At 47.1% G+C, this 18,824-nt stretch overlaps 1 protein-coding gene across 1 annotated transcript in view; it reads left to right on the top strand.

The window, feature by feature from the left end:
- LOC147103424 (S-adenosylmethionine decarboxylase proenzyme-like) overlaps positions 1–18,160 on the top strand; it is a 119,411-nt gene extending 101,251 nt beyond the window's left edge. The window contains exon 9 of the mRNA XM_085962999.1: positions 17,632–18,160. Within this exon, the coding sequence (XP_085819125.1) occupies positions 17,632–17,754 (123 nt within the window). The 3' untranslated portion in view covers positions 17,755–18,160. The remainder of the gene's footprint in view (positions 1–17,631) is intronic.
- Positions 18,161–18,824: the final 664 nt, after the last annotated feature.

The raw sequence follows: 18,824 nt of genomic DNA, 5'->3' as shown, positions 1-18,824 counted from the left end.
GTCTTCTGAGGAGGTCTATGCGATTTTTCGCTGTGGCCCGTCGGAACTGTCGATCGACGAGTCGAGCGTCATATCCCGTTCTTACAAGGGCGTCTTTCAGTGTCTGTAGGTGTCCATCGCGTTCCTCCTCGTCTGAGCAGATCCTGTGTATTCGCAGGGCATGTATGCTCAAGCTGTCAGGAGATGCATCAACGCCAGATTCATCAGCCGCACTCACAAGACAGTCCAGAATGTCACCCGAGCACAACGCAACGCCATCCACGCTCTCAAGACCAACCGCAACATCGTCATCAAACCAGTAGACAAAGGAGGTGCCATCGTCATACAGAACAGAACGGACTATTGCAAAGAAGTATACCGACAACTGGACAACCAGGAACACTACAGACAGTTACCCGCAGATCCGACCAAAGAACACACCCGCCAACTCAACAGACTGATCAAAACCTTCGATCCAGACCTTCAAAGCATCCTACATGCTCTCATCCCACGTACTCCCCGCGTGGGAGACTTCTACTGCCTCCCAAAGATACACAAAGCCAACACACCTGGACGTCCTATCGCATCAGGCAGCGGAACCCTGTGTGAGAACCTCTCTGGATATGTTGAGGGCATCCTGAAACCCATCGTACAGGGAACCCCCAGCTTCTGTCGCGACACTACAGACTTCTTACAGAAGCTCAGCACCCACGGACCAGTTGAACCAGGAACACTCCTCGCCACGATGGACGTCTCGGCACTCTACACCAGTATCCCCCACGATGACGGCATTGCTGCGACAGCCTCAGTACTCAACACCAACAACAGCCAATCTCCAGACGCCATCCTACAACTCATCCGCTTCATCCTTGACCACAATGTCTTCACCTTCGACAACCAGTTCTTTACCCAAACACACGGAACAGCCATGGGGACCAAATTCGCACCCCAATACGCAAACATCTTCATGCACAAGTTCGAGCAAGACTTCTTCACTGCACAGGATCTCCAACCAACGCTATACACCAGATACATCGACGACATTTTCTTCCTATGGACCCACGGCGAAGAATCACTGAAAAGACTACACGATAACATCAACAAGTTCCATCCCACCATCAAACTCACCATGGACTACTCCTCAGAATCAGTCTCATTCCTGGACACACGAATCTCCATCAAAGACGGACACCTCAGCACTTCACTCTACCGCAAGCCCACGGACAACCTCACGATGCTTCACTTCTCCAGCTTCCACCCTAACCACGTTAAAGAAGCCATCCCCTATGGACAAGCCCTGCGAATACACAGGATCTGCTCAGACGAGGAGGAACGCGATGGACACCTACAGACACTGAAAGACGCCCTTGTAAGAACGGGATATGACGCTCGACTCGTCGATCGACAGTTCCGACGGGCCACAGCGAAAAATCGCATAGACCTCCTCAGAAGACAAACACGGGACACAACCAACAGAGTACCCTTCGTCGTCCAGTACTTCCCCGGAGCGGAGAAACTACGCCATGTTCTTCGCAGCCTTCAACATGTCATCGATGACGACGAACACCTCGCTAAGGCCATCCCCACGCCTCCACTACTCGCTTTCAAACAGCCGCCTAACCTCAAACAGACCATCGTTCGCAGCAAATTACCCAGCTTTCAGGAGAACAGCGACCACGACACCACACAACCCTGCCACAGCAACCTCTGCAAGACATGCCAGATCATCAACACAGATACCATCATCACACGTGAGGACACCACCCACCAGGTACATGGTACATGCTCATGTGACTCGGCCAACATTGTCTACCTCATACGTTGCAGGAAAGGATGCCCCGGAGCATGGTACATCGGCGAGACCATGCAGACACTGCGACAACGGATGAACGGACACCGCGCAACAATCACCAGGCAGGAGTGTTCCCTCCCAGTCGGGGAACACTTCAGCAGTCAAGGACATTCAGCCTCCGATCTTCGGGTAAGCATTCTCCAAGGTGGCCTTCGAGACACACGACAACGCAAAATCGTCGAGCAGAAACTGATAGCCAAGTTCCGCACTCATGAGGACGGCCTCAACCGAGATCTTGGGTTCATGTCACGCTACATGTAACCCCACCTGATGCAGGGTCATCCAGACTCGAGTCGACATTGGCTTGTTCTCTCTACACAGATGCGGCCGGACCTGCTGTGATTTCCAGCCAAAAAAAATGTTTTTTGTCTGTTTTTTTGTTTTTCATACAGACCCCAGCATCTGCAATATTTGACCCCTTGTGACCCCACCTCATTGTTCTTTGATGTAATGTTTCCCTGACTGACCTGTTTGGACACCATTCACACCTTTGACTGCTGTGATTATCTCTCTGCCGAGGTGTGATTAATGGCAGTTGGAAAGGTTACCTGTAAACATCTGACATGATTCTCTGACTATATAAGCTGTGTCTTTATGCATTTCTCCACTTCACCTGAAGAAGGAGCAGCGCTCCAAAAGCTTGTGATTTCAAATAAAGCTGTTGGACTATAACCTGGTGTTGTGTGACTTCTTACATTTGTCCACCCCAGTCCAACTCCGGCATCTCCACGCCATGACTGTATAACTGCAGTAAGACGTCTTTACTCTTATACTCAAATCCTCTTGTAATAAAGGCTAACATACCATTTGCTTTCCTAATTGCTTGCTGTAGCTGCATGTTAACTTTCAGTGATTCATGTACAAGGACACCCAGGTCCCTCTGAACACCAACATTTTCCAGTCTTTCACGATTTAAAAATACTCTGCTTTTCTATTTTTCCTACCAAAGTGGATAACTTCACATTTCTCCACATTATATTCCATTTGCCATGTTCTTACCCACTCAATTAGCCTGTCTATATCCCCTTGAAGCCTCTTTGCATTCTCCTCATAACTTACATTCCCACCTAGCTTTGTATCATCAGCAAACTTGGATATATTACATTTGGTTCCCTCATCCAAATTATTGACATAGATTGTGAATAGCTGAGGCCCAAGCACTGATCCTTGCGGTACCCCACTAGTTACAGCCTGCCAACCCAAAAATGACCCGTTTATTCCTACTCTCTGTTTTCTGTCCATTAACCAATCCTCAATCCATGCTAGTATATTACCCCTATTCCCATGAGCCCTAATTTTGTTTAATAACCTCTTGTGTGGCACCTTATTGAATGCCTTCTGAAAATCTAAATACACCACATCCACTGGTTCCCCCTTATCTATTCTGCGAGTTACCACATCAAAAAACTCTAACAGACTCGTCAAACACGATTTCCCTTTCATAAATCCGTGTTGACTCTGCCCAATCCTATTATTATTTTCTAAGTGCCCTGTTACCACGTCCTTAATAATAGATTCTAGCATTTTCCCTACTACTGATATCCGGCTAACTGGTCTGTAGTTCCCCGTTTTCTCTCTCCCTCCTTTCTTAAATAGTGGGGTTACATTTGCTACCTTCCAATCCATGGGAACCGTTCTAGAATCTATGGAATTTTGGAAAATGACAACCAATGCATCCACTATCTCCATAGCCACCTCTTTCAAAACCCTAGGATGTAGGCCATCAGGTCCAGGGGATTTATTGGCTTTCAGTCCCATTAATTTCTCCAGTACTATTTTTTTACTAACACTAATTCAACTCTTTCAGTTCCTCATTCTCGCTACACCCTTGGTTCGCTACTATTTCCGGATTTTACCAACCTCGGTGGGTCCGTGTCGGGCGATATTGGTGGCGGGTCCCAGCCCCACTGCTGGCTCTAGCCCGCTGTGTAGAATGAATTTCCCTTGATTGGGCTTGTTCAGCCCGCCCAGCGCATTTGCTGGCCAATTGAAGGAAGCGGGTCTGATGACGTCATTTGATGACACGTCATCAGTCGGTTTCCTTAAAGGGACTATGTGCAAATTTAGTTTGACATTTGTGCTGTCAGTGTTCAACAGCATTGAGGTGCTGCAAACACTGACAAGCACCGCACAAAGGTGCACAGCTGCACCCAGGTTCTCCCATGACTCCCTCTATATGCTTATGGAGGGAGTCACAGCACACAGGGAGGTTCTCTTCCCTTCCAATGGGCGGAAGAGACCTCCCCAGGAGACCAACGCAGCCTGGTTGCACATTGCACAGGAGGACACAAGCAGGGACGTCATCAGGAGGACCAGGCTGCAGTGGCGCAAACCTTTCAATGATCTACGTAGATCACGAAACGTTATTGCCAAGCCACACTCCACCTCATCCTGCTGTGCCACTTATTACATTCCCATCACTCTGCCTTCCCTACCCTACTCCTGCACATCCTTACTCACACCAACTTACCTTGCACCTCCACCCATCCCTCTCTATCTACATTATTACTTCCCCATCTCACTAGCCACCCCTCACACTCACCCTCACCCTCAGGCAATCATACCAACTAACAACACACAAGGAGGCCCCCACTCCATCATAGTCACCCTCTATAGATCTAACCCATTCATTCCTTACACTCATTCTATCACTCTTACTCGACCTTCTCTTCTTTCCCTCCTTGCAGGAAAAGAGAGCCCAACATAAGTGGCCCTCCATCATTTGCAAACCTTACAACAGCAGAGGAGGCTGCTTTAGAAATATCTGGAGTTGCCGAGCAGCTGGAGGTGGGAGATGGAGAGAGGGGGACATCTCAACAACCTGGTGACAGAATTATATCTCATACAGCTACATGGCATACATCAGTCACTCATATGGGCACTGATGTCACTGAATGGTCATCATGTGGATAATGGTATCTGTACCCATTCTTCATATGACATATAATAACTCATCTCTTTACTCTCCCACAGGTCCATCAAGAGCACCCCCCCCCTCACTGTCCAGGAGGAAGAGGAAGATGACTCCTCAGAGGAACCTCCAGCCTCTGAGGACGTACCATCACCAGACATAAGCGCACCCAGCACCAGCGCAGATACGCCCACCTCGGTGGGTGCCACGCAAGATAGAGTAGTGTGATAACTCACAACACACAAGTGAGCATCAGCAGATGGTGGCGACAGGGACAGCAGTGGAGAGTCCTCGCCGGAGGGCACAGGACGCTCCCAGCTCTGCTCAGCTGCATGCAGACGCTGAGCCTCAGGGGCCAGCCAAAGGAACGCGATCCTAGAGGTGCAGCAAGAAGTGCAGGAGGCTCTGACAGGCTTTGCAAACGCAATGTCTGCAAATGTTCAGAGAATGGAGGAGTCCATCTCCAACATGAGCACCACAGTGTCGCAGTCGATGGCGACTGTAGGTTCTTCCATGGAAAGGATGGCCACCTACATGGAGCAGCTAATGCACCACTCACAGGAGCACATGGTCTCCATGGAGAATAGATAGCTATCTATGGAGGATAGATGGCTATGTATGGAGGATAGATGGCTATCTATGGAGGATAGATGGCTATATGTGGAGAATACTGGCAGAGGCTCATAGACCTCCTCTCTAGGAGGGATGTCAGGGTAGACGTGGGTCCTCCTGGCCCCACTGATGTGCAGCAAGGTGCTCTCCAGTTCCTTGGCAGCAGGGAAGTGAGCAGGCTGCCTCTACCTCTGCTGAAGCCACAGGGCTAGCACCTCGTAGAAGCATGCGGAAGAGAAAGATGACACACAAGTAGATTCACAAGGGTAGCCACTTGGGTGTTTTATCCAATGTTTATGTAAAGTTTCCGCTAATGTGCTGTCAAACATAAAAATCTTTATTTTCACCACTTTCCCATCTTGGACAGATTTGTGTGCACCGTTGGAAGTGGCTTAGTGAGTTGCAGTGAATGGTGAGACATAACGGTACCCCTCGTAATGGTGGTGAGTGTGAAAGGAATGGCTTGGGCATTGTAGGGATGCTTTATGGTGTTGGTGTGGGGTGGTGCCAACCTGGCGCATCATGTGGCAGCCATATGGGTGTACAGTGTAAAGTTAAGTAAATCTGGCCATGATGAGGCCATCCCTGGCAGCAACGTGCTTGGGTGCTGATGCCCTCTGTCCTGTGCAGCATAAGGCGATTGCAGAGAAGGTTGGTGGTGTTGTTATTGGTGCCGCTGGTGTTGGGGCTCATCGTGGTCAGATTCTGAGGACCAAGGTGAGGCAATATAAATGGCACCCACGATGATGGAATAGATGGCAGGTGAAGTAGAGATGACAGAAGCGATCTGTCAATGGTGAGAGAGCTTCTTCCAATGAGATGACACTGGATGGAGACTTTGCTGGAAAGACTTGCCACTTGCTGAAAGCTCAGTCTGGGCTGGGAATGCAGCGAGCAACAGCTTCTGCCGGAGGAAAGTGATCAGCTGTCGGCTGGGAGCTTTTATGGTACACTTCATGCTGTCAACTAATCAGCTGGAGCAATGGCCTCTCAGCTCCTGCCTCAGGTTGACAGACATGGTTCCCGAGCAGCGAGGTTCCCGTGGCCAGGCAGGTAAATTTAAAATGTAGGGGGTAAAAGGCTCTTAAGTGCTTGTAAACAAGGTTCTAATGATTTCAACTAGGTCGCCCACCTCTGCCGGTCGGGTCACTGCCGCATCCGCGAACGCGCCCAAGAGAAAGGCACGTGGCGGGGGGGAGCGCGGGATGATGGCAGGTTACAGGCCCGCTCCCACTTTTTTCAAATTTCTCATCCGACCCGCCCGCACAGACCCCATAAAATTCCAGCCTTTCTTTTTTTTTTACAATACTTTTTAAAGATTGCTCAGTTGTCCCTTGTTGTTATTTTATTGTGTATGGTATTTGATCTCATGAGGGGAAAGTGACACCATGTGTGACACTTTCACGAGTGATGAACACGATACACACAGCACTTTTGTTTTATGTATAGACCAGTGGCTCTCCCACGACATTGCCCACGAATAGCTTAGCGTCTGGAGCAAGGTTTTGATTTTTAGGTGCCTGTCCCTTTAAACCCACAGCTGCAGAGCCGTGGTCCAAGTAGCCGTGGTCAATTAGAGGGCAGCTGTAATTGTGTGTAAATTTCTGGCTCCAAGTCAAAAGAACCTGCTGTGCAATGACTGGCTTTTGTCATTTTTTTTGAAAAATTGTTCCGCATGGGCAAAATAACGTGGGGGGGCAGAAATTGGATTGATTTGTGCCTCTCGGGGCGCTAATGGGGCGAAATTCAGCGGGAGGTTAGCGGCATCGGCAGTAGCCGGTAGCGCCCTGCGGCACTGCGCCTCTGGCAATGACGTCATCACCGTGCGCAGCGCCCTGGCCACTAACTTGGGTTGCGCCCTTGACCTATCACCGGACGATATGTCCAACAGGGTCAGGGGGGTGGTTTTGCAGCCACAGCAGCACTACTTAAAGGGGCAGGTGTCGGACGGCCATTTGTTTTTGGCCGACTGCCAGCACCTGCCCCCCTTCCCCTCTTCTTCGGGGCGCCAGCCGCGATCGCTCAGCCCGGCGCTTCTCTTGCGTGCCGGGCTGTTTTCCACGGCACCCCACTCCCCGGTGGTCCAGCAGGGCCCCAGGTGCGCGCGGTGCCAGGCCCCTCCCCTTTAATCAGGGGAGGGAGGCCTGCAATACCGCGGCGTTACCTGCCGACACGCGGGTGGCGCTGTTGCACGTAGCACCGCCATATTCAGTTGTAGTGCCCCAGGAAGGAGGGGGAACACTTGCAGTGGCGCCCCACCTCCTGCTTGGGGCGCTACCACTCAATTTCAGGCGGAGGAGGTGCTAAAGGGGCGACACCGAAATTATCCCCCGTGATGTTTGGAGTGCGGCTTCAGAAGCATGTGACGCATCTTACATAAATAACACACTAGCGGAACTGATACATATAATAGGCACGCAGCCAATGTTCCCGTTAAGTTGCATGGCCACGCAGGCCGCTCAGCGGCTTTTAAATGGAAAGACCGCACGTGCGCGGTAATTTGAATGGGCCGCGCAGCCCGTTAAAGGGGTCGGGCACGCAAAAACAACTAGAGGGAACATTGCTTGTAAATAAGGGTATCGGTTATTGACTTGGATCCATCTAATTTCACTGACCATTGCAGGTTAATATAGACGGGGTTTCAGACTGTAGAACACAGTGAAATTGGCTGAGTGATAGGAAACAGAGAGTAGTGGTGAACGGTTGTTTTTTTGGATTGGAGGAAGGTATGCAGTGGTGTTCCCCAGGGGTCAGTTCTAGGGCCACTGCTTTTCTTGATATATATTAATGACTTGGATGTGGGTGTACAGGACCCGATTCCAAAATTTGCGGAGAACACAAAACTTGGAAGTATAGTGAACAGTGAGGAGGATAGTGATAGACTACAAGAGGCCATAGACAGGCTGGTGAAATGGGCAGACATGTGGCAGATGAAGTTTAACGCAGAAAAGTGCAAAGTGATACATTTTGGTAGGAAGAACGAGGAGAGGCAATATAAACAAAAGAGTACACTTCTAAAGGGGGAGCAGGAACAGAGCGACCTGGGGGTATATGTGCACAAATTGTTGAAGGTGGCAGGGCAGGTTGAGAAAGTGGTTTAAAAAGCATTTGGGATCCTGGGCTTCATAAATAGAGGTATAGAGTACAAAAACAAGGAAGTTATGATGAACCTTTGTAAAACACTGGTTCGGCCACAACTGGAGTATTGTGTCCAATTCTGGACACTGCACTTTAGGAAGGATGAGAAGGCCTTAGAGAAGGTGCAGAAATGATTTACAAGAATGATTCCAGGGATGAGGGACTTCAGTTTTGTGGATAGACTAGAGAAGCTGGGGTTGTTCTCCTTGGAGCAGAGAAGGTTGAGAGGAGATTTGATAGAGGTGTTCAAAATCATGAGAGGTCTGGACAGAGTAGATAGAGAGAAACTGTTCCCATTGGTGGAAGGATCGAGAACCAGAGGACACAGATTTAAGGTGATTGGCAGAAGAACCAAAGCCGACATAAGGTAAAACTTTTTTATGCAGCAAGTGGTTAGGATCTGGAATGCACTGCCTGAAAGGGTGTTGGAGGCAGATTCAATCGTGGCTTTCAAACATCCAGATGTTTGGATAAGTACCTGAAGGAAAAAACATTTGCAGGGCTACGGGGAAAGGGCGGGAGAGTGGGACTAGCTGAAGTGCTCTTGCAGAGAGCCGGCACGGGCTCGACGGGCCGAATGGCCTCCTTCTGTGCTGTAACCATTCTATGATTCTAATTTTATAACAGTGCTATAACATCAAAAATTAAACAATTTAGCAGAAAGAGTTGGTGGTGTGTCTACTTTAAGCAGCCAATAGAAGCTACCCAAGGATAAAAACAAGTCATATAAATGACACTTAAGCAGAACAAGGCTCATCTACAATCAACACAATCTCACTGGGAGACCTTCTCCCTTCAAAAATCATTAACTTCAAAGGCATTTTTTTCCAAGGACACAAAAGCATTAAGTAATATTTATTTTGCTTACCTCTAACTGCCTAAAGTGGGCTGATCAATTTTTTTTAAAGTTAAAAGTAGTATATTTGCGATGTGCTATTTAAAATCTGCTGCATGTGGGTCGATATGAAGCCGGCTATACAAGGCAGTGTTTTCCTGTGGCATATGGCATTGCTTTTGCCTGTGGCAAATTGCATATAAATGAGACTCTGGATAGAAACTGTAAGCATAAAGTTGGAGAGGAAAGGAGGACATTTATAACATCCAGATATTCGACCGTTCTTCCCTATATTTATGTAAGGCTTGGCTTGGGTTCCAATAGGAATTCAGCTATAACAGTCTGGGGGCACCTTCAATCCTACCCGGGACAAGAATCAGATTTATCACCAATTTCAGGGATATAAAGGACTGCGCGTCCATAACAACAGCGCTACATTTTGTGGAAACTCCCTGGTGATTTAATAAATAATAAAATAATAAAATTCGCATTAGCACAAAGATATGGGCTCAGCATAGGCATTAATTTGTTGCTGGCATTGTCACTTGAAAACAATGCCAAAAAATTGCCCTAAATCTAAAACTGGATGTTAAATGCAAGCAGCTAGCTTACACGAATCTGGGAACTATCAACTGCCAAATGTTTCGATCGCTTGTTATGGTTTGCAAGTCTTTAAAATGAACGTTTATTTGCTATCCGAATTTCAACAGTGCCGTTGAATCAATTTTCAAATAGGTTGCAGTGCCATCGATCATTTATAAGTTACAAATAACTTGCGAATGGTCTGCAGCAGTATTTTTGCAGTGTTTTATATATTTGAATGGAGCAGATGTGAGGGCGCCTGGAAATCGCGTAGAGAAGCAGTGAACTACGCCACTCCCCTCCCCCCACTGCCAAACCCGATGCAGGCATGCCATGGATGACTGCAACAAATCCCTTGAACTCATCATTAGTGATTGTCACATAAGAGAACAGATGGTTTGAATTACCCTCATGTAAATTGGAATGTTTATTTAATCTGTTTATTCAATCTTCATTTCCCTCACTTAAAGAAGAAAAAAAAAATAGCGTGTATCATGCTGAACAGAGACTGAAATGACAGGATGCGCTTGCTGGGCTGTACATCTTCCTCATTCTCTCCTTACTGTCTCTCTACAGTTATTCCATTTTCGAAGGAATTATTTAACTTTGGGACCTACTCCATTACTTCATAATATTACAGAATAATTACTTTTTTCTTAGTCTTTTTTGAGTGGGACCAAGTGAAATACTTGGTGATAATTTCATTATTCAGTTGTTTCTCGTTAGATTAATTTGGATTGAAATCTCATTGAAACATGTAAGATTCTGAGGGGGATTGACAGGGTAGATGCTGAGAGGTTGTTTCCCCCTGGCTGGAGAGTCTCGAACCAGGGGGCACAGTCTCAGGATAAGGGGTCGGCCTTTTAAGACTGAGATGAGGAGGAATTTCTTCACTTGGAGGGTTGAGAATCTTTAGAATTCGCTACCCCAAAGGGCTGTGAAGGCTCAGTCGTTGAGTATATTCAAAACAGAGATCGATAGATTTTTAGATGAATGGGGAATCAAGGGATATGGGGATCGGGCGGGAAAGTGGAGTTGAGGTTGAAGATCAGCCATGATCTTATTGAATGGCGGAGCAGGCTCGAGGGGCCGTATGGCCGACTCCTGCTCCTAATTCTTATGTTCTTATTGTGTATTAAGAATTCCATGCCACAGAATCTATATATACTATTATTAATCCTTTCCATTATCCAAATGTATTTTAGTGGCTATCAGAACTGAGTTAATAGCACATTTCTGAGCCTCACAAAGGTGCTGTCATTACTTTTGTTCCTGCATGCATTACGATGCTGACATGACTATTTCCCTTAGCAGAGAGGTCAATAACCAGGGGGCATAGATTTAAAGTAATTGGGAGAAGGATTAGAGGGGAGTTGAAGAGAACACTTTTTCTGGGGGTCTGGAACTCACTGCCTGAAAGGGTGGTAGAGGCAGAAACCCTCATCGCATTTAAAAAGTGCTTGAATATGCACTTGAAATGTCAGAACCTACAGGGCTACGGACCAAGAGCTGGAAAGTGGGATCAGGCTGGATACAAAAGCAAAATACTGCGGATGCTGGAAATCTGAAATAAAAACAGAAAATGCTGGAAACACTCAGCAGGCCAGGTAGCATCTGTGGAGAGAGAATCAGAGTTAACGTTTCAGGTCGATGACCCTTCGTCAGAACTGGAAAATGTTAGATCCGTGATTCTGAGAGTATGATGTTTTTCAATAACCACACGGATGCTGTAACTTAACAATCAACAGGTATTTACTGGAGTAGGGTAGTCTCAAGACTGGGGTACAGAAGCATGCTCAAGGCTTATATACAGGTGTGGTCACTGCCGGTACTACAGTATACAGGAGCTGTAAAAGTAGTTCTCTCTTAAAGGTACATACACTACAGAAAAAGCTGGAGATGGAACAGGTTTTTAAGCAAGTGCAGGGGCAGGGAAAGGGGGGAGGGGAGGAAAGAACAAAAGGGAAGGTCTGTGATAGGCTGGAAGGCAGGAGAGATTAAAAGACAAAAGGGATGATGGTGCGAGGCAAAAGGAGATGGTAATGGGACAAGTTAAGAAACAAAAGATGGCTCTAGATGAGGTGTAAATGGCAATGGCAGAATGATCGACAGCTGCCGTGTGAGAGAGAGAAAAAAAAGATAGGGGCAGAGGTTATGGTTTGAAATAGTTGAACTCGATGTTGAGTCCAGAAGGCTGTAAAGTGCTGGATAGCTCTTTTCGGTCAGCACAGACACAATGGGCCGAATGGCGTCCTTCTGTGCCGTAAGTTAAAAACGTAAAACTCTGATCAGTTTTAAACTGCATAGTCTATCACTGATGCAGAAGAAAGTTTAATAGGATGGCTTGTGACACAGCTTGTTGTTTAATGTTGTTTATAATAACCAGTTGCCACAGAGTGCTAGGGCACGAGTTTACGCCCACCGTTTCTTACATCTTCACTTCCTGGTCTCAGATGGGCCTTGGAAAGTGGCCCTGAGTGGCAACAAAATGACTTGTTATTACGTTCGGAAGGAAGGCCTGGGGCGGGAGGTGGAAGTCAGCCCATGCGGCTATAACACACTTGGGCTGGCAGAGGTTTAATTAGCTTATCTGACTGCTCTCTCATGTCCCTTTTATCGTACAGTGCTGCGACCTATAACGGCCCTAAGTTCCGCAGCAGTGAACGAGTCAGGATGCTGTCTCGCGAGGCTTTGAGATCCAGCCAGGAAATGGTTTTCAGGCACTTTCATATTTGGTGCTAGGTCTTGGGACAGTGATTGGAGGCCCACAGCCTCCAAACACCACTTCCATTGCAGGCTATTAGGAAGACAGTTAAGAAAGCACAGCCCATGTTTTGAACATTACTGCAATTTTCGTAACTACGAATGTGTAGCTTGAGAGTGTGATGTCATGACGCACCAACCCAGGGTTTATTTTGGAGCAATTATTTTCGCATTTGGGAATATTTGCATTTAGACATTGCTACATGAAGCGGGTTTCACCCTTCCAGAAACCAAGTTCTGCCAGCAACTCATGGGATGCAGGACAATTAGGGTCTGCAACGCGGTTGGGTGGCTTGTTTCGCATTGGGCTGTTAACGATGGGAGTAATATGGACACGCCCATTATCAAGGTGAAAGTTACTGTGGCTGAAGGCGGCAGCAAATATAGACGTCTCTGCTAGACAGGCAGGATGCCATCTATCCTGGCTTCCCATAGGCTGAGCGCTCAGCCTATCTGTACAACTGGTGATGTGATTTTTCACTCACTGACCTGAGTGGCTCCCCATGAGCCATTGAAGAAAATCTGGCAAGTCAGAAAATAACGTTACAAATGGCCAAACAACTGCACTAATGCAAGATTGCGAATGCAGTCTGGTGCTGTGACATTAATATCAATATAAAAGGAGCAGATGCAAAGGGCTGAATTTTGCCGGCGCTCAGAGGGCGGATTCGGAGGCTGGTCCGCTGTCAAAATAGAAAGGATTGACAGCGGGTGGGGAACCCGCTGTCAACCCACCTCCACGCAAGTCTCCCAGATGTTGGGTCTGTCAGCGCTGAGCAGACCCGACACCAAGGAGTGGGGGAGGCAATTGACATAATTAAATGGATAGTTAACATCCAATTAAGTTTTTTATGCCTACATTTCAATTTTATGTGCTCCCCCACGGATTACATGTCAGCTCAGCATGTCGTGAGTGGATTCAGCAAGCTGTATAATAGATCCCATGTTGCAGCTATTCACTTTCAAAGCTCAGAAACTGTTGGTTACTGCATTTGAAAGACAGATTGAGCTTTCTGCAGCTTGCAAGTGTTTGGAGTAAACTCTCTATCCAGTGCCACCTCATTGGAACAACCTCTCTCACCATTGACAGATCACTTCTGTCATCTCAACCTCACCTGCCATCTATTCCATCAGCATCATTGCCCTTGAAAAGATCTCACCTTGGTCCTCAGAATCCCAAAATGATCAGTCCCAACACCAGCAGCACCAACAACACCAACCTTCTCCGCAACCAACTGATGCTGCACAGGACACAGTGCATCAACATCAGACCACATTGCTGCCCGGGACGCCAGGGATGGCCTCACCATGGCCAGATTGACTTCACTTGACGCTGTACACCCTGGCTGCCACATGATGTGCCAGGTTGGCACCACCCCACACCGACACCATAAAGCATCCCTACAATGATCTACCATTCCTTTCACACTCATTACCATTGCGGGGAGGGGGGGTGGTACTCTTTTGTCTCACCATTCACTACAACTCACTAAGCCTCTTCCAAAGGTGCACACAAATCTGTCCAAGAACGCAAAGTGCTGAAAATAAAGGTTTCAATGTTTGACAGCACATTACCACAAACTTCACATGAACATTGGCTAAACCGCCCAAGTGCCTACCCTTGTGTGTTGTTAGTTGGTATGATTGGACTAGGATGAGGGTGAGTGTGAGGGGTGGCTAGTGAGATGGGGATGTGATAATGTAGATGGAGAGGGATGGGTGGAGGTGCAAGGTAAGTTGGTGTGAGTAAGGATGTGCAGGAGTAGGGTAGAGAAGGCAGAGTGATGGGGATGTGATGAGTGGCACAGAAGGATGAGGTTGAGTGTGGCTTGACAGTAACGTTTCGTGAGCTACTGAGATCATTGAAAGGTTTGCGCCACTGCGGCCTTTCCCTCCTGATGACATCCCTGTTTGTGCCCTCCTGTACAATGTGCAACCAGACTGTGTTGATGTCTTGGGAAGGTCTCTTCCGCCCATGGGAAGGGAAGAGAACCTCCCTGCATGCTGTGACTCCCTCCATAAGCATATGGAGGGAGTCATGGGAGAGCCTGGGTGGAGCCCTGCACCTCTGTGCAGTGCTTGTCAGTGTTTGCAGCACCTCAATGCTGTAGAACACTGACAGCAGAACTGTCAAGATCAATTTGGACATGGCCCCTTTAAGGAAACCGGTTGATGACGCGTCATCAAATGATGTCATCAGACCCACTTCCTTTTAATTGGCCGGGAGCCTCGCAGGGTGGGCTTAACAAGCCCTATTAATGTAAAATCACTCGGAGAGAGCGGGCTGGAGCAGGCAGCGGGCTGGGACCGCGACACTGACCCCGGCCATGCCTCGGTCGGCAAAATCGCGGCCGAAGAGTTAGTAAGATACTGATTCAGCCCCTCACAATCAGAGCATTACCGTGTAAACCCGCTGACAGAAACAACTTTCAGCTTCAGAAGAAAACCAGCAATTCCTGATCAAATTCACCTGACCTTACCCCATCAAACACTGAAAGCATATAGGGGGAAATATTCGGTTGCTTTGCGCCTCCCGTTAGTGCCCTAACACTAACGGGGCGCAAAGCAACTAGCGCCCGGGTGCGGCGATGTTTTCACTGCTCGCGAAATTGACCAGACATTTTGCGGCAACGCTAAACACTAGCACCACAATCTCCTGCGCCCACAGATCTTGATGTCAGTCGAGCGTGCAACGCCCCAGTAGCGCCCCGGACCGGATATTGAGTGGCGCCCCATGCCTTTCCGCCTGCCGCTAGCAACGACAGGTTGAGGGGAGCGTTTTGCAGTCGGGAAGGGACTGGGGGAGCGCTATTTAAAGGCGACCACTTCCTGCCTTTTTTTGTCAGCGACATTTTTGCACCACGCAGTCTGAGAGAGAGAGACACTTCTGGAGAGAGTCAATATTGTGTGAAGGAGTTTTGGGTACTGAGCAGCACTTTGCAGGTTCATTTTGATTTGATCTTCCTTGCATCAATTTAGAAGAGGCTATGGGGGCTGCACGCTGAGCTCTTTCCCTGGGTCTCTCCATTGTTCTTTCCAACAGATTTGATGTACAGGTCTCTCCAGGCCGAGATTCAAGGCTGCAATGAGCAGGGTGTGGATGGAGAGAAAGATCGACCCTCCCCTTTAAGAACTGGCCGGCGCCAGTGTGTCTGTGTTCCATTGCTGACTGACATCACATGAGCTTCGCCAGCATATATTTAAAAGTGGTAACTTGGTGAAGTTTGATTAAAACAGCTGAAAATATGTTTATCAGATGTCTTACTACAATTATATAGGGCCCTGGTGAGACCACACCTGGAATACTGTGTGCAGTTTTGGTCTCCTTACCTAAGGAAAGATATACTTGCCACAGAGGGAGTGCAACGAAGGTTCACCGGACTGGTTCCTGGGATGGGGGGATTGTCCTATGAGGAGAGATTGAGTAGACTAGGCCTATATTCTCTGGCGTTTAGAAGACTGAGAGGTGATTTCATTTTTTACAGGGCTTGACAGGGTAGATGCAGGGAGGATGTTTCCCCTGGCTGGGGAGTCTAGAACCAGGGGTCACAGTCTCAGAATAAGGGGTCGGCCATTTAGGACTGAGATGAGGAGAAATTTCTTCACTCAGAGTGGTGAATCTTTGGAATTCTCTACCCCAGAGGGCTGTGGAGGCTCAGTCGTTGAGTATATTCAAGGCAGCGATCAATAGATTTTTGAATAATAAAGGAATCAAGGGATATGGGGATAGTGCGGGAAAGTGGAGATGAGGTAGAGGATCAGCCATGATCTTATTGAATGATCTATGATCTATGATCAGGCTCGAGGGGCCAAATGGCCGACTCCTGCTCCAATTTCTTATGATCTTAAATGTAAGTATTTTTAATCACCGTGTCAATCCACCACCTGTGAGTAACCCGATTTTAAGTGGCTGAAGTTTATTTTTTTTAAATATATAAAACTACTTTCTAGTTATATTGGGGTACATTAAGTCAGTTACTTAGCAAATTAAAACAAAAATCATGTTTAAAAGCTTTTAAGACGTACCTATTAGTGTCCTTGCACCCAAAAGAACCAACTTAATTTTTGGAGTCTCCACAAACGAGCACGATTAGCGGAAACTCCCAATGGTGATCAATTCGATCTGGGGGCGTGTCCTGCTTTGTGGGTGGGGCCTGCTTCCGGTGTGATTTTTTTTTTTTAAAAACTCGCGCGAAACTCGAGTTGCGCCGAATGCAAATTGTGCTGAAAATCCCGCGATCTTTGGCGTTGGTCCCGCCGAGATTGCGGCCGAATTGCGCCGACAAAAACAGCGCACTCGAGCAGAAACGCCAGGCCTATAGCCTCACGATAATCTTCCTTAAATACACCCCGTTTAGCCCCACCAATCATAGGATCAGTTGGTAAAGGCACTGTATACCGACCAGGAAAACTAGGTCGGATGAAATTAGATGGGAATAAATGCATTTCTTTTTATGGTGTGTTGCGCCAATTATTGTCGATATTTGCTCCAACTTTTGCCAAATAAGGTTCAGCGCACTTACCGTGACATTTAAACTGTGTGTGTCAACTTACTTCCGACTGCATATATCATAGAAGGCAATTATTTTTCCAGGCGTCCTGTAATTGATATTATTGAGAACTAAATAAATATTATGATTAATTATTCCTATGCAATTTTAACTATGTCAGCCAGAAAGGCCAAAAGAATAGGGTCCATAAAAAACATTGTGAGAGTGAGTGTTTTTGTGGATTTAAGGCATGTTGCTGGTGCAGTAAGATGAACAGGGCGCCTTGCAGTGCTTTGGGCACGTGCTATTGCTGGACTGGGATTGCTTGATGCGACCAGATACAGTGAATGTTCTATTCATGAGCATTAGCAGCTCTCGATTTAATAGGAAATTAACGGGCTTGTAGATTTACAATGCAGCCACACTGCTAAGTCCAGGCGTCAAAATTAATTCTGGTCATTCCGTGCAGAGTTCGAAATGTCGCATCTCCTGTTCGGCACCTCCAGCCGTGGATGGATTCAAGCGCAAAGATTTGCAGTACGCTCAGTTCAACAATTACAGCTTCGAGTTTGCGAGTTATGTCAAGTATTAGCTTCACAGCAGAGAAGAAAGCATCCGAGCTGCACAGAACCAAGCATGAAACACGAGTTACTGCATCAATGATGTTAATCTGTTGTAACAGCTTACGTGTCATAGTTAAAATAGGCATAGAAGTGCAGCCCAATTTGTGCTATGCCTGTCCTCTGCATACAGCAATTTGGTGCAATATTAAGATAATAGCTTCGTAAAGTACGCACTACTTTGGCGTGTGCTGTTTTCATTGACGGATTTTACCACTTGCAACGCTTGTGGTAGGTTTATGCCAAGAAAAAAAAATCATAGCTAAACCCCGACTAACTTTAACTTACCAAAATCGCTGTATAAAAGGCAAATCTGGAATCCACTTCCTCTACCTAATATGTGACATGCAAAGAGAAAGAAAACAATGTTGCAAACAGGTGGTCCTTAAACGCATCGATTAGTACGTGTAATCATTGAATAGATGCTGTACACAGGATTACACTGGATATACGGCACCGAAACAGGCCATTCGGCCCAACCAGTCCATGCCGGTGTTTATGCTCCACTCGAGCCTCCTCCCGTCTTTCCTCATCTAAATCTATCAGTGTAACCCTCTATTCCCTTCTCCCTCATGTGCTTATCTAGCCTCCACTTAAATGCATCTATACTATTCGCTTCAACCACTCCCTGTGGTAGCGAGTTCCACATTCTCACCGCTCTCTGGATAAAGAAGTTTCTTCTGAATTCCCTATTGGATTTCTTGTTGACTATCTTATATTGATGGCCCTGAACTTTGCTCTTCCCCACAAGTGGAAACACTCTCTCTGTGTCTACTCTATCAAAATCTTTCATGATTTTAAAGATCATGACGGTGGTTAGGCAATGGCAAACATTTAACGATCGCATGGATGAACTACAGAATTTGTTCATCCCTGTTTGGCATAAAAATAAAACAAAAAAGGTGACTCAACCGTGGCTAACAAGGGAAATTAGGGATAGCATAAGATCCAAGGAGAGGACATATAAATTGGCCAGAAAAAGCAGCAAACTTGAGGATTGGGAGCAGTTTATGATTCAGCAAAGGAGGACAAAGGGATTAAT

This window comes from Somniosus microcephalus, chromosome 20, assembly GCF_052327205.1.
Source record: "Somniosus microcephalus isolate GS21.2 chromosome 20, FLI_Smic_1.0, whole genome shotgun sequence".
NCBI lineage: Eukaryota > Metazoa > Chordata > Chondrichthyes > Squaliformes > Somniosidae > Somniosus > Somniosus microcephalus.
Note: the sequence above shows the minus strand (reverse complement) of the source record. Positions and strands in the feature narration are given on the sequence as shown.